The 14,830-nt window shown below is 33.8% G+C and overlaps 1 protein-coding gene across 1 annotated transcript; it reads right to left on the bottom strand.

Annotated features, from left to right (window-relative positions):
- Positions 1 to 9,777: 9,777 nt before the first annotated feature.
- On the bottom strand, positions 9,778 to 14,407 carry LOC122600337 (probable DNA double-strand break repair Rad50 ATPase). The gene is made up of 6 exons (XM_043773045.1): positions 14,072 to 14,407; positions 12,738 to 12,938; positions 12,529 to 12,651; positions 12,408 to 12,445; positions 12,220 to 12,322; positions 9,778 to 11,775 (listed from the first exon to the last, which is right to left on the bottom strand). Exons 1-6 carry the CDS (start codon positions 14,147 to 14,149, stop codon positions 10,120 to 10,122), a joined length of 2,199 nt encoding a protein of 732 aa, XP_043628980.1. The 5' UTR covers positions 14,150 to 14,407; the 3' UTR covers positions 9,778 to 10,119.
- Positions 14,408 to 14,830: the final 423 nt, after the last annotated feature.

Raw genomic sequence — 14,830 nt, 5'->3', positions numbered from 1 at the left:
TCATGGTTGCAGGTTCTATATTATTATTATATCATTATTTATTTTACTTGTATTTGACAAATGATATTATAAAATCAACATCTTGAGATACTCAAAAATCTTTCATGTCCATGAATAAAAATCGTATCATTTGGATTCACACTACCAAAATAATTGTAGTTTTAAATTAGTTAAGTATCAAGAACAGCAAAAATATGATCGACTTGTGATTAGGTCTACCTGGACTCTAATTTAGATCATGTTTCAATCTTAACTAAACTCAGTTTTATCTTATATCTTAATTTTATACTATCCCTTTTACATTCGACCATTCAGTTATGTACCTTAGTTTTATGACCCTAAGTTTGGATTAGGATACTGACGCCACCTACTTTTGGCCATATAACACCAAACATGTTTCATGGTATTATGGGGGTGTTTGGCCTAGCTTATATTTTTTGGCTTATGCTTATAAAATATAAGTGACTTTTGAATTTTTTGCTTTAAGTTTATAAGCTCTTATGTAGTGTTTGGATTAGCTTTTAGTTTTTGAAAGAAAAATAAGAAGAAAAGCTAAAAAACTTTGATTTTTTCCCTTAAGCAAAACAACTAAAAGCTCCTTTAAATAAGCTAGGCCAACCACCTCTCATATAGTACAACATCCAAAAATATATTTACAGTTAATAAGTGGTGTATCATAAAAGAGAATAGAAGGTAAAGCCAGATGAGGATCTGGACTTTCCCCTAGTACTCGAGTAGCATGAACATAGCCCATAGGAAATTTTTTTGAAGCTTCCTTAAAAATCCCTGTGGACTCAAGAAAGATTTAGAAGCCCAATATATATAATAAAATAAGACACAGCCCAAACTTACGTCCAAAGCGCTAAGTTGTTCCACTTTATCTTTTGATACTAGTGCTTAAACCCGCTCGATACGCGTTCAGTCGTAAGCAATTTTTATAAACTTTATCGATTCAGCAATTATACAAATAAGTATTTATGAACATAAGTGTGTTAGCTAATAAATAATAACATCTTAAACAGGAAAATAAATTACAAAGTGTCATATCCAAACATTAAAAACAACATACATAAACATTAGCTAATAACATTATACACATAAGTCTGTTTATCTTATTACATTATAACTATACATTAAAAAGCCACAAATAACAGACTTAAACATTACATTCTTCAGTTAACTTCATATTTGTTTTCTTCAGTTTCATTGAGTTATTTAAATCTTCTGGTAAATTTTAATGAAGTTATTGTATTTCAGAGACATTATTGCAAGAACACGATAGTACGATATCACATACTCATTTAGTTGACAATAAACCTTAAAAAAATAATACTCGTAATAATTAACATTCAAATCATAACAGGAATAGTGTAGAGCGTTTAATTCCATGTTCATCCATTCCCTTTTAGGAAAACTAAATGGTTTTAGAGAAATACCTATTTTAGCTTTTAGGGACATGATAAACTGAACTGATAGTGTCATATTAATCAAAGTATATATATAGACTTTCAGCTAAAAGACCTTGTTTGGTCATTTCTTGACGTTTTTCTCGGTAGCTAAATGTCTCCAAGTCCAGAGCTTTTGTGTTCTTTTTTCGCATGAGTTTAAGGGTTGATGGTATCATGCGGGGGTAAGACAGGTTGAAACGGGTGTAGGGCTGGTTCGATAAGATAAGGGTGTTCCACATATAAGGTGACCTTTTAATCCTTTAGCACATCTTTTGCTAACACACATCTGGTGATGTTTCCATAAGTACCAGCATCCATCAGAATTGACACATCCATAGAAAGTTAAAACAACTTCATATTAGATTTTTGGAAATATGGTAGGCAGTGGCGGATTTAGAAGTTTAAGTCAGGATATGCACCTTTAAGAATTCAAAAAAAAAAATTTGGCAAGTGTTTCAATAAGTATTCATGTTTATTTGTAGATTTTCGGTTCATGTTTTTGTTATAATCCAAGTTTCTAATCTTTTCGCTTTTTCCTTTTTTATGTGTGAAAAGGTAAGTTTCCTATATATATTGTCATGGAAGTGAAGCAAAATTTATCTAGACTAAAATCATAGGTGGCATCTTATATGATTCTGTTAAAAGAATATGGTTTTAAAATATTAGTTATTAAATTTAAAGAATCAAAAATAAAAACTACTTGTTTGAAGTGTGGAAGTTTTTAATAAAACCATTATTAGCAGTCTTTGGAGTGCATGATCTTTAATTACTTATAAAAACAAAAATATAGTTTCATTTAATGTTAGATTGTCATACTTACTGTATGAGTACGCATCACATAATGCGTTAAAAAACAGTTGATTGAAAAATTTTGGGGAGAGGAAAAAGTCTACTACAGTTTTGACGAGGCAGAAGATGATATACCCAATTGAGTTCTTAAACTCTCTTACAGTTAGTGGTTTGCCCCCACATTGTCTACGCCTGAAAGTACTTCAAATGTCATGTATAGAGAAGTTTTACATGATGATGATTAAGGTACATTAAAGTTGGCATCGTTTACCGTTGATGTTTTCTTTTCCATTTTTCCTAGCTTTTGATTTACGCGATGGTTAAAATTGCCATGCCAGCTACAAGGCTTATCTAAATTTTTGTGGCCCAGCCCGTTTTACCTGCACTAAATACGCCCCGTGACACAACCTGCCCACCCGTCGACTATATATTGTGTGTAACAGATTTGTTTTGCAAACAAAGATTGACGAGAAACCTGAAACTTGGAATATATTCGTCGATTAGCATATGAACTTTGGATTATATATAAGGACTTCTAAAATAATCTAAGTGCAGTCAGTTCTTCGGCTCTATGCCTCCCAATATCCAGGTTCACATTGCCTTTTGCGTGCACCATATGGTATAAGATCTTCATACTCAAAAGAGGCTGGTTCATACTGATAATTTGGAATTTAACTGTTGTCAGGAAGATTAGATACAATGCAGTGTGTTTAGTGAATTTAGATTCATGTACAACATAAAAGGCATATTCCCTGGCCATTTTATATTCAGACCTATTACAATATTTTGTTAACTTATCTTTCTTAATGTTCTTGTGGCAGGGCAATGGATCATATAGTGAATGCTAGATATGGTATTTTCGGGGCTATTGAATTCTTCGTGTCCATGTATGATTGATGGAAAGAGCTATTGGCACATGCCCTCAAGGGAACACACAATGTACTCACAGCAGCAAAGGAGCTGCGTGTGGTTGTTACTTCATCTGTTTCAGCCATGGTGGAGGTGGCAGATTTACATATGTTTGCTTCCCCTAATATTGGGCTTTTTGTTTTAACTCTATGTGTTGTTTTAATTTTTCTGTATCTCTTTGATGTTTAACTCTATGTGGAAGTAAATTCCTTTAAATGGTACCGCCACAAGGGGCATGTACTTTGACTAGTATTTACTAATCAATATATTAGCATAATTAGAGGGTTTAAATTATAAATGTAATCTCTATATACAGATTCCATTCCTCTGTAATCTCTATATACAGATTCCATCCATTTTTATGGCAAATGGATGGAATAGCGGCCGCCATTACTTGGTCCAGTGAGGAGGATAGTGCGGGTAGAAATATCTTTGCCATGAAACTCTTTCACGATAAAAAAGAACCACGAACCAAACATGAATCCTGTACAGATACTGCTAGAAGCCTAGAAATATAACAGGAACTACAGAGGGAAGCAAAATAAAATTCTTGGGTTATAACCAGATTCCAGTTGTAGTACCTTGGGTCAAGCCATGAAAATAGTTTAAACTAGTACTGAACATACAGACCTCAAATGTTGATGCAACAGGGTTTATCTAATAGCAAAGTACGAATGATTTCCTTCTAAGAGTTAAAGAGTATCCATTGTGCCATCCCCTCCAAATCCTGAAAAGTAATGGGCATAGAAAAAATGCAAATGAACAACTATAGTCAACTAACCTGTATTTACATGTATTTACATTTTACCCTCAAAACAACTAACCTGTCATCGTCAACCATATAGTTCATCGCTATAGTCGTAGAGACCATAGACTATGTCATTTACGGTTATCCTTTCACACATCTTGGTCGTAATGTTGATGTTTGGCAAGCAAAGAGCTACATGTAAAATTTGATTAGGAATACAGACAAACAAAACACATTATAGGAGAAACCACACGCTCAATACTATAGAGAATAAACAAGAATCTGGTAGAAACATGCAAAAGCTTTGGTTAGAATTCCTTAACTAGCAAGCACTTGGGGTGTTGGCCTTCCTCCGAAAGGGAAGAATGAGAAGAGCTGGCCAATGTAAGATATATTGGTGCCACGAGTTTTCTACATATCGCATGACCATTTCTGAAACTTTAATACTTATTCTGTCCCTACTTGCCTATGCATATGGTTCTATCAAGTGTTTCACTGTTTGTCGGATATCTGAATAGAGCTTGTACAACCTTGAGTAATATGTGATATCAACCATTTCAAACAAGTTACTTGCCTAGTGCCCTCCACTGAAGACTTGCTAAACTTTAACGAATATAACATATGGATATTATGGACCCTGAATGCCATAATTTGATTATAGTGATGATAATGCGCAAAAGAAAACAAAACAGAATTATGTAGATTCCTTGTTTTCTTGTTCAGAATTAAACCAAGATTGGCGTCCTCGTCTTTTAAGCCTCAGAGAAGTCACATAATATCTGCTCTTGAAAATTCTCAAAACTTATTACGTATCAGATACTCTTCCATTCTCTTTCGTTTGAGGACTGCAAATGCTATCCAGGTCAGTATTTAGACTACAATTGCCTCTTGCAAAGCTGCAATCCCTTTAGCTTAATAACGGGGTGATTTGGGTTATGCTATATCTCGAAAGGTTAAATGGGTAAAATTAGAAGGTAATGTGAAAAGAGAAACGGGTCAAATGATTTGAAAGTTTTCCGAAGTGTATTGTTAAGGCATACAGGTTAAGTTGCATTTGGATTATGTTATATTATATCTCCAATGGGTCAAATTAAAAGGCAAAGCTAAAAGGAAAATGGGTCACGTGAGTTAAAAGTTTCCCAGAGTGTATTGTTACGGCATACAAGTATACAACCTCCTAAGTTGCATGTTCAATATTAATGTAATAATATAGATTTTGTAACTATATTCAACAAAAACGATTCATATGAAAATTGACCATTAAAGTGAATTATTCATTTTTTCAGGAACGTGTTTGATTCCACAACACTGGTCTATCTCAGGTCCCTGGTGTCATAGTAATGAGTATTGAAGATGGCCACGTAGGTGTTCCTGGGTTGTCTCAACTTGATCCAAGGTAAGTCACCTTTTTGTATCTATAGTAGTTTCTGTAACCCTCTCGAAACCATTTTTATCATCACATGAAGACTTAAGCCTTTTCCATTACAGCTATTCATACATTGTGGTCATGATCAATGTTTGTCCAACTGATATCTCGTTCACAAGCCCTTTATTAAGAGGGAAAGTTCTCCAATTGCACCCATTGCAGGTATGTTTTGTTACAATGCAACACCATGCTGGCTTTATTTTTCTTTTTTAGTTGATGATATTATCTTTTTTGTGCAGATGATGCTAAATGAGAATTTGGTATAGAACTCGACGTATAATTCATCATCAGGATGCTTCAAAGTTCCGTCAAGGACAACTGCTGTTTTTGTTGAACCTCGATACATTCAGAACTAGCATGAAGCTTACTACTATAGTTGGCCAGAGAGAGTTGAATTTTTGAGGTCAATCCTTTTAGAATAAAACTGATGCATTTTTTGCTACATATCTAACTCCAACAAGAATGTATCTATCTGTGGTAAATGCTTTAAGTCGATAATTAATAAATTTTGTATCTACTTTGAAGTATAATACCAGTCTGACCTTGGAAGTCAGTCGTAATCTTCCTATTTTGTAATGTGCTTTTTCTTCCAGAACATGCTAGCTCTTCATTCTAAGCAGGGTAACGTTTTAGTCTTCGTCTTGAAAGCTAAGATAAAGTTGGTTTTATTTATATGCATCTGCCCTTTTATTTATTGTGACCAATCTTTATTGAGAATTGTCTTTTTATAAAAAAATATTATGTGGCATGTCTCAAATTTATTTCAAAAAGTTTTTATTTTATTTATGATGTCATATATAATATTGAACAATTTTAAAGCTCATTAAATGCAATGTCATATATAATATTGAATAATTTTAAAGCCCATTAAATGCTTTTTTTAAATTTCTATTTTTGATTGGAAATGCCTAATTGTACTAAAATATAATATAGATAGATAAAAGTAGATATGCAAAAGATAAGAATATAAAGTTGTCAGATATCTAATTTAGATATAAAAATTCTTGACATGTCAATATTATAATCCATAAAAATTAAAAAATTGTTCCATTTTATAATAAATATATTGAAAAATATGAAGATTTGAGTGATTGTATCTAAATTTAAACTAGCACATTACCAGTGCAATGTGGCGGTGGTCGTGACGGCGACGATGCGATGGTAGATGCGACTATTAGTGGTAAATGAATCGTCAATTGGTGTAGATTATTGATGTAAAAGGTTAATGGGGATATTTTCAAAGATAAATGAATGATAGTGTAATTTAATCATCCATGTTAAGAGAGTAGTGTGAGTGAAAATATTAAATATTTTAAGGATGGTGGATGAAAATATTATATGGGAAGACATGTTAGATATTTTTCATGTAACTTTTAACATGAGAGTATTTTCTGTAATAAAAAGTATAGATACATGAGTAAAAAAAAATGAAAAATGTGATTTGTTTCTCTCTACTTTAATTACAGTTTAGTGATTTAGCAAAATAAATCCAAATTCCGGCTACAGTAGCCTCCACAAACAATATTTCGCTTCCTGGAAAAATAAAAACACACAAAAAAAAAAATTTAAGAAAAATGTCGGACAACATTCCTTTGGGGATCCAAATGGAAATCGTGGAAAGAATCCGTGAAATCAAATGGGTTCAGTCCAGATCGGTTTGAAAAGCATGGAAGTCCGTGATCGATAGCAGCAAGTTCGTACCCGTCGCCACTCCCATGATGATGATAATCATCGTCTGCTTGTCATGAAAGAAGATTACGGTGGCACTTTGACAATTCAAAAGCGTAAATATGAGTCCATAGCGGATGATGACAGTTTCCCACATCGTTGTTTCCTTTCCTGTTAAGAAAAGTGGTGGTGCAGGTCAGATAATAGTAGATGGTATCCCGCCGCTGTTGTCTGGAATCCTTCCATAAATATTAAACTACCTTATTGCGAAGATAATAATATTACGTACTATTCTTGGTTTTGGGGTTTGTCGTATCACTCTTGACCCTAAGCTAGTCAATATTACCCATATATGTATTAGTAGGACTAGAAGATTATGCAACTACTAGCACCTATACACGCTAGGTTCGGTAAGAGGCACTTGGACAAGTAGCACTTTCCCTCATACATCCATGGAAATTGAGGGATCTTCTAGGGCGGTTGTAAACGGGGTCATTTACTGGGATGCTGTTTTTGGTAGGATTTTTGTGGGTACGAAGATTGTTAGCACCGATCACAGGCATCTAATCATGTCATTTGATTTCACAAGTGAACAAGTAAACCTCCCTGGTCCTTTAGCACTCGACCCTGATGCTCTTTTCTCGCTATATAACCTAAGGGACTCTCTTGCTGTTATCGAGGTCGATGACAACCACAACCTTGCACTATGGATGATGATTGGGCATGGTTGTTTTAATAAGCTATACTCCATTGTAATATATTCGGATTCCGAAAGAATGGTGCACCCATAATAGAATATGAGGACGACACTTTACTCTATCCAGTTTGTATGTATGAACCAGAATCAAAAAACATCACAGAATTCGCAACCCTAAAAGGTACCTCTTTTGTGTGTTCCTACAAGGAGACACTCCTTTTGCTTGGTCATTGAGACTATCTGCGTTTGAATAGAGGACTTCTGAAAGATACAAGCAAAATTCTTGAGAAACTCTCATGCAGATTTAAGGTTAAGAAATTTCTAAACACATTACATATAGATTCATGTTTTTGTTATCTGCGAGTTCCATGTTTAATATTAGTTATGTTGAATCTTACTTCATTGTAAACATTTAAACAGTTATGTTTTGTGTTTGTCTAAATTTTTGCTTCAACTCTTTTCCAGTTGTCATGCTTACTTGCAGATTATATATGTTCTGTTATACCAGACGATGTTCTATCTCATTAGTTATGTTGAATCTATAGACCGTCTATGTAGTAGATTACATCTTGCTCAATCATTGGCATTCCACTAGAACAATACATCTTTGCAAGAAAAACTGAGACAAAAAAGTTATTCTCTACGTTTTCTGCTTCACACCTCTCGTTTCAAAGTAAACCTGATTCAATCTCCACCCTTATATTGGCCTATAGGGTAATCTCTCCGTATATGCCTCACCCATAACACTGCTTCATAGGAGTTACCCCAAAGCGAATATCTTAGGTCATCATTATTTCTTATATTAGTGATATGCATCCTAAATCTCCTGAAAAGAACGCTAACTTTGCCCAATGAATAATCAGCCCATACAGTCATTTTTAGTTGATCATCTTCAAAATCTGCAGGCGCCCCAAAAGAAATTGAATTGGTCCCAGTCTTTTGATATTCAAACCAATTAGGAATCTCCATCCTCGAAAGTTAAATTGCACAATGGTGCAGCATTCCAGAGTGTCCCTTTTCAACAATTAGTCATCATTTTAAGATATAGACAGAGGAGATTAGATGCAGAGGTGACATGATTGGTGGGTCAAATAAGGCTTTCAGATTGAAACATGTCATTTTATAGTGTAGTTTGACCCCAAAACAATATTTTTCCACAAATATCTGAATAAAGCAATTTAGAGGATGTATGTTCTGGAATTTAAAAGTATCTGTAGATGATCTTCAACCCGTTTGACATTTACAACTCATTTGACTGATCTCTTTTTTGAGTTGAGATTAAAATATAACTCATATTGGCATATTCGTAACCATATATGCACTCAAGTTAAGACATGCAAAAGCATACCTGTATCAAACTTGCTGTTAATGTGGTAGACAGACTGCTGCAGCCCTCCAGGTGAGTTTCTTTGATCAAATAAAGTTTTTGAGGATGCCACGTAGGATTTAAGGGTGTTCTTTACATTCTAAACTATGCCACATAGGCAAATTAACTGACTTGGAAAACCTTTATTTATATAGTATTAAGATAAGATTTGAATTACTTGAATTGCTGATACATCGGTACGAATTTCATGATTTAAGTTTTTTATTCTTCTTTTTGGTTAAAAATGATATGCCAATTTATTGATTCTGTATATATTGCTGATGGTTGGTCTTGGGTAGCTTGATACTGTATGTATTGTTCTACTAATTGAAATTTTAAGAAAGTAAAATATTAGTAGATGATACTGAATTACTAATTTTCGAAGTTTGAAATGTTAGATAGAATTTTAACAATTTTTTCCACTCTCTAACTGTAGTATTGAACTTTTTTTTAATATGTATGCGTTTGTGACCCAATCAATCTATCCGACCCATTTTAGTATTCATTCAGTTTACCCCCATGAATTAAAATCCTAGATCCACCTTATATATATGCTAGTACATTTCAAAAACATAAAAACTTGCAATAAAGTGTCTTATATGAAATGGACGATGAGTCGTAAAGCATCAAGACCATTAGTTTATTGACATATTAACCTATCGTATACAAGTAATCAGTACAAACAAGCACTGTGTTCAAAAAAGAAAGGAAAATCCCATCAAAGTATATGGTTCAAATAAACATATTAGATAACAGGAAATTTGTCAAACGATTTTAAGTTAGCTTAAAATACAACTTCCTAATACATCTTATTAATGGATTAAGATTTTTACAATAATATGGTTATTTATAATCATAATTAACATATTAGTCATTTACAAAAATATGGACCAACAAATGTATGTGAAGCAGCCCAACCAAGCCATCTTGTTTTGACCCGTATCAGAAAAAGACCCATTTAAGCCAGAACATTTTGACCCATTTCCATGCTAACAAAACCACCCATCTTGCCACCTCTAGCTTTCAGTCAGAAGTTGCATGTGTCGAGGCATGTGAATTCTCGGTTTTTCAAAGAAGAACATCCAATTTTGTATCAAGCGCTCGAATTTCAAGTTGAAGATCTTTCTCCTTATGCAGAAATAGGTCTTCAGAGCTATCACTAACAAGTTCCATAGATCTTTCACTTTCAAGATTCTCAATCCGCATGTTTAGCCTTTGAATTTCGGCTCTGCTTGTTTCTTTTTGAAGTTCAAGCTCACCACTTATATCTGCAATCTGTTTCCTAATGTTCCCCAGCTGTTCTGACTTGAGAGCTAATTGGTTTTCAAGAAAAACTTTTGTTTTATGGAAACAGTCTCTAAGATGCTCTAAATCATTTTTCACTTTTTCGAGGGTATTCTCAAGAACCTGTTTTTCAACACGAAGTTTATTAGCTTCCTCCATGGCTTTCATGGATGCCTTCTCGTTAACTTCAAACGTAGATGCCATTTTTTGGGAGAGTCTTCTAAGTTCCTCTTGAAGCCTTGTGGCTGCATTAGCATTTTGCAACCTCATCTTTCTTAAGTTATCTTCTGCTTGAATGGCTCTTTTTTCTTGCTTGGTTTTTGCACACATTAATTCTTCAAGATCGACTTCATATTCATGAGCTTGATTATCCAATTCTTCTTCAAGATTCTTAATATGGGATTCGAGTTCTTTTATAACAACAGTTGACTTTGACAATTCTTTGGATTTTGACTTAAGATCATTCTTTAAACTCTCTATTTGTGTTTCAAGTTCGTCTACAGTGGCATAAGAGGTTGTACACTCGTACTGAAACTTTAGCTGTTCTTCAAGTTGACTACGCTCAAGTTTATAAGACATATCGTGGTTTTCTTGCTTAAGAATCTCGTAATCCAGTGCAATTTGCTCCATTTGCATTTCAAGCTCGTCTTTATCTCTTTTATACAACTCAATTTCATTGTAAAGTTGTATTATCTTTTGCTCTAGTATATACGTTTCTTTCGCACCACTATGTTCTCTTACAATGGCCTCCAACTCCCTTTGTTCCTCATCATCCGATTCAGGTTTAGAATCAACTATATGTGATTGCTGATCAATCAAACATATCGCGTTTGACTTTTCCTCTTGCATTTTCTGAAGCTGTAGATGAAGATTGGAGCTCAATTCCTTCTCATGGCTTAGTTCTTGTCTCAGTTCTTCAAGTAGAACCCAGGGATCACCTTCATCTATCAACAACATATCATTGACTTTAACTTCGACTTTGACTTCTTCTGCACAATATTGACATTCCTTAAGTCTTTCACATTCCTCCTTAAGGGTAGCGACTTCTCTTGAAAGATCTTGACTCTTTTTCATTTCTTTCACGATTTGCTTACGAAGTGTCTGCAATTCTAACTGTGAAACATCGGCTTGCCTGGTCAAGACTACCACTTCAGTTTGGAGCTTTTGGATTATAGCTTGCAAAGAACCCTCTTCGGGATTTTCTCCTAAAGTACTTACTGAAGAATCATCGGTGCTTAATTTGGGAGCTGAACCATTTGACGAATCCCATCGCAATGATCTATCTCTAGTCAATGAAGATTCATGAGTCAGTTTATTATTCTTGAGTTCGTGCTTGCTTGGGGTATCCATCCCAGAACCACTATCAGACCTCGAAAGCATGCTATCAGATCCAATGGATGCTCTGCGATCTCTGCTAATGCCATTTGCCATCCCATGATCCTGCTAGATAAGAAATATTTTTATTATGCTAATGATTGGAGAAGTGCAATATAAAAGGGTTGTGTAACTGGTTACCTTTTGTACGGGTTAAAATGGGTTGGGTTGACCCAGAACACTTTCTGTCCAAAACCTTTTCAGTTTTTTTATAATTATCTAGTGTGTCAAATATGATTAATGAATAATGATAATGTTTATTCATAATCGGATAGGCAACTTTGCACCGAATTAACCATTTTAACCAAATCTGACCCATTTACGTTTAAGCTACCTTTTCATATTACTGTGTGACCCGATGGAGATATAATGTAACCAAAAGCAACCCATTCATCAGTAAAGGGGTCTAAAGTGACCCATTCTCAAACTGCTCTTGCTGTTCTATTGATAATCTAATAACAAGACATCATATAATAACTGCATTTTTTGATAGGTGAAATGAGGACTTACTTTGGTAGGATTCCTTTCAATACTTCCTTCTAAATTACGGTTGTCAAAATGTGTCCACAAGCTTTGATCACGATGGCTTGTATTCTCAATTTCATCAAAGTCTCTATAAATTAGTAGTAGTGTAAGTATAAAGTTTGACAAAGTTAAAAGAATAGAAGACTATAATCCTTCTGAAATTTATAATTTACCTCTGATCAAAAGAACCCTGCATCTTTTGAATCAATACCTAAATCGAACAGCATATGCAACCATTACCATTTATCCAACAAATCTACTTAAACAAAAGTTTGTAAGGGAAAAAGGACTAACATGCAGTACAGCTTCAGAATTTGCATTCTTTAGAGGAAGGGATAAAGAATTGAGCTTTGCAGACTCGGCATAATTTGCAAAATCAATTGAAACTTCTCCAATACCACCAAACCTTGATGAATCCTACAAAATGTCAATAGCCCGTGAAATCAATTTACCTTTTTATGAGAGTAATGTAATACTCAGCATAGATTTGAAGAAATATGTACCTTTGTGACAACAAAGCGATAGATTTTCTCATGAACCTTTCCGGTTTTTGGATCCTGGGAGAATTTCATAGTTTCATAAAGTGGTTTTTCCCAATAACAGCTTCCATCTCGAACCTTAGCCTTTTCTAATCTTGTTGTCGGTTTTCCAATGTCGACAGGAATTACAGATAAGATCAAAGCATCGCCTCCCAACTGCCCTAACTGCGTATATATAACAGATGTGTGTACTAAGCATTTGGCAGCCAAATAAATTGCAACAAAAAAACCTTATTTCCCTGCATGTATCTTAGTCCTTAAAATAACTTAAACAGAAACATATGGCTTTTCTGGATCATTTTACAAACAATTAAATACTAGTTGGAATTCCAATTTGAATGTTCGGAACATGAATGGATGACTTGTGACAGGCGTCCTTCCTAAAACTAATTATTAACCAAGGAACTCTTTTTTGGATTATGTCTATAAACGAATAGAGTCACACCTTCGCTTTCACACCTACAAGTCAGCACCATATGTGTAAAACCGGTAAAGCGAGGGCTTTTGGCCCTTGACTTCTAAGTTCTAAGGTTCCACTTTTGTGGGTACTTGTACATATAAAAGTTCAATTTGGAACCCAAAAAGAATCCTGAGCTTTAGGGTCTCTTTTATACTTTTGAGTCGAGTATGTAAGCCAAAAGGGCACCTATACTTTAGCAAAGTTGAGTGTTATTATGTATCATTTTTGATAGATAAGACCTCATTTCATGGTTTCATATTAGGCCATGAAATCATTGAGAGGCCGCGCTACACGGATTATAGTATGATACGTATTGCTCATAGCATGAATGTGTAGGTTGTGGCCACTGGCCGCTAGTACAAAGATTCGGTGCAGAGTTCATCTTGAAACTGTGATACAATTATCCACTAAATTCGGTGCTCCAGATTCTAGCATCATATTTCATTATCGAGTACTAAACAAGCACAGAACAAACATCTCCTTTATGTGTATATGTTAAGATTATAAAAAAATTGACATTCAATAAGTATGAACAGTTGGAAATAACACCCATCAATATCCTCTTTTTTATACTTTCTCTACACATTTGTCATTTGTGTGTGTATAACAGTATAATGAGTCAATATCATAACTACCTATAAACTTGCAATTCCTTCCGGGCCTCACAACATAATCTTGAAAAATATATCTATCTTAGTTTAATTCAACAAACATATTACATGAAACAAAAGATTTGCAATATAAATACAAACATCATGCATATATATATATTAGTCAAAAGCATTCTACTCGTATATATGATCAAAAAATAGTACGAGTATATATGTTACATTGTTACCTGAGTTGCATGAAAGTGCAACTTGAAAACACCTTTGATCTTATTCTTTTCACCCCTCCATCTTGCTGACTTAAACATTTTTCTTTTTCTCTTTTTCAATTACACATTTTCAAGCTCAAAATTCAAGAAAATTTTGCACCATAAAGAAAACCCAGTTCAATGTAGCAATTTGAAAGCTCAGAACATATGAATAGAGCTACAAAGACTTTTTGTGTATGTGTTTTGGTTGGAGCACTACTGAAGCTTATCTAGAAACAAGAGCTTGTGAATGATTCAGGATTGGTGATTCACCAATAAACAAACAAAGATACAACAACAATAAATGTTTCCCAGTTTCTTGTTTTATATTCTGCAAGTAAAAACAAGAGAATAGTAGTTTGTATGTATTTCTTGTCTTTTTATAACAAGAATGTTTTTCAAGTTAAAAGAATTAATTTAGCAAGTTATTTTATGATTTCGGAAAATTATTAAAATAAACAAAGGGACATACAATAAGACCTTAAATACAGTAATCTTTATTGACAAAAGTCACAATATGACTTATCAAGGTTTTATTAATCAACCTATTAAGTATCTAAAATAAAGAGTTTTTTCTAAAATGGTGTAGTAGGTAAAATTATTTACCAAACTAATATGATTTCAAAAGTATTTACTAATATGGATTAAAACTTAATTTTATTTAATATATTATCTTTAATAGACTTTATTCATTAGTAAAACTCGTACTAAAAATTAAATATTTTTGTTGATATATAAAAT

The sequence above is a fragment of the Erigeron canadensis genome, chromosome 5 (genome assembly GCF_010389155.1).
Source record: "Erigeron canadensis isolate Cc75 chromosome 5, C_canadensis_v1, whole genome shotgun sequence".
Classification (NCBI taxonomy): domain Eukaryota; kingdom Viridiplantae; phylum Streptophyta; class Magnoliopsida; order Asterales; family Asteraceae; genus Erigeron; species Erigeron canadensis.
Note: the sequence above shows the minus strand (reverse complement) of the source record. Positions and strands in the feature narration are given on the sequence as shown.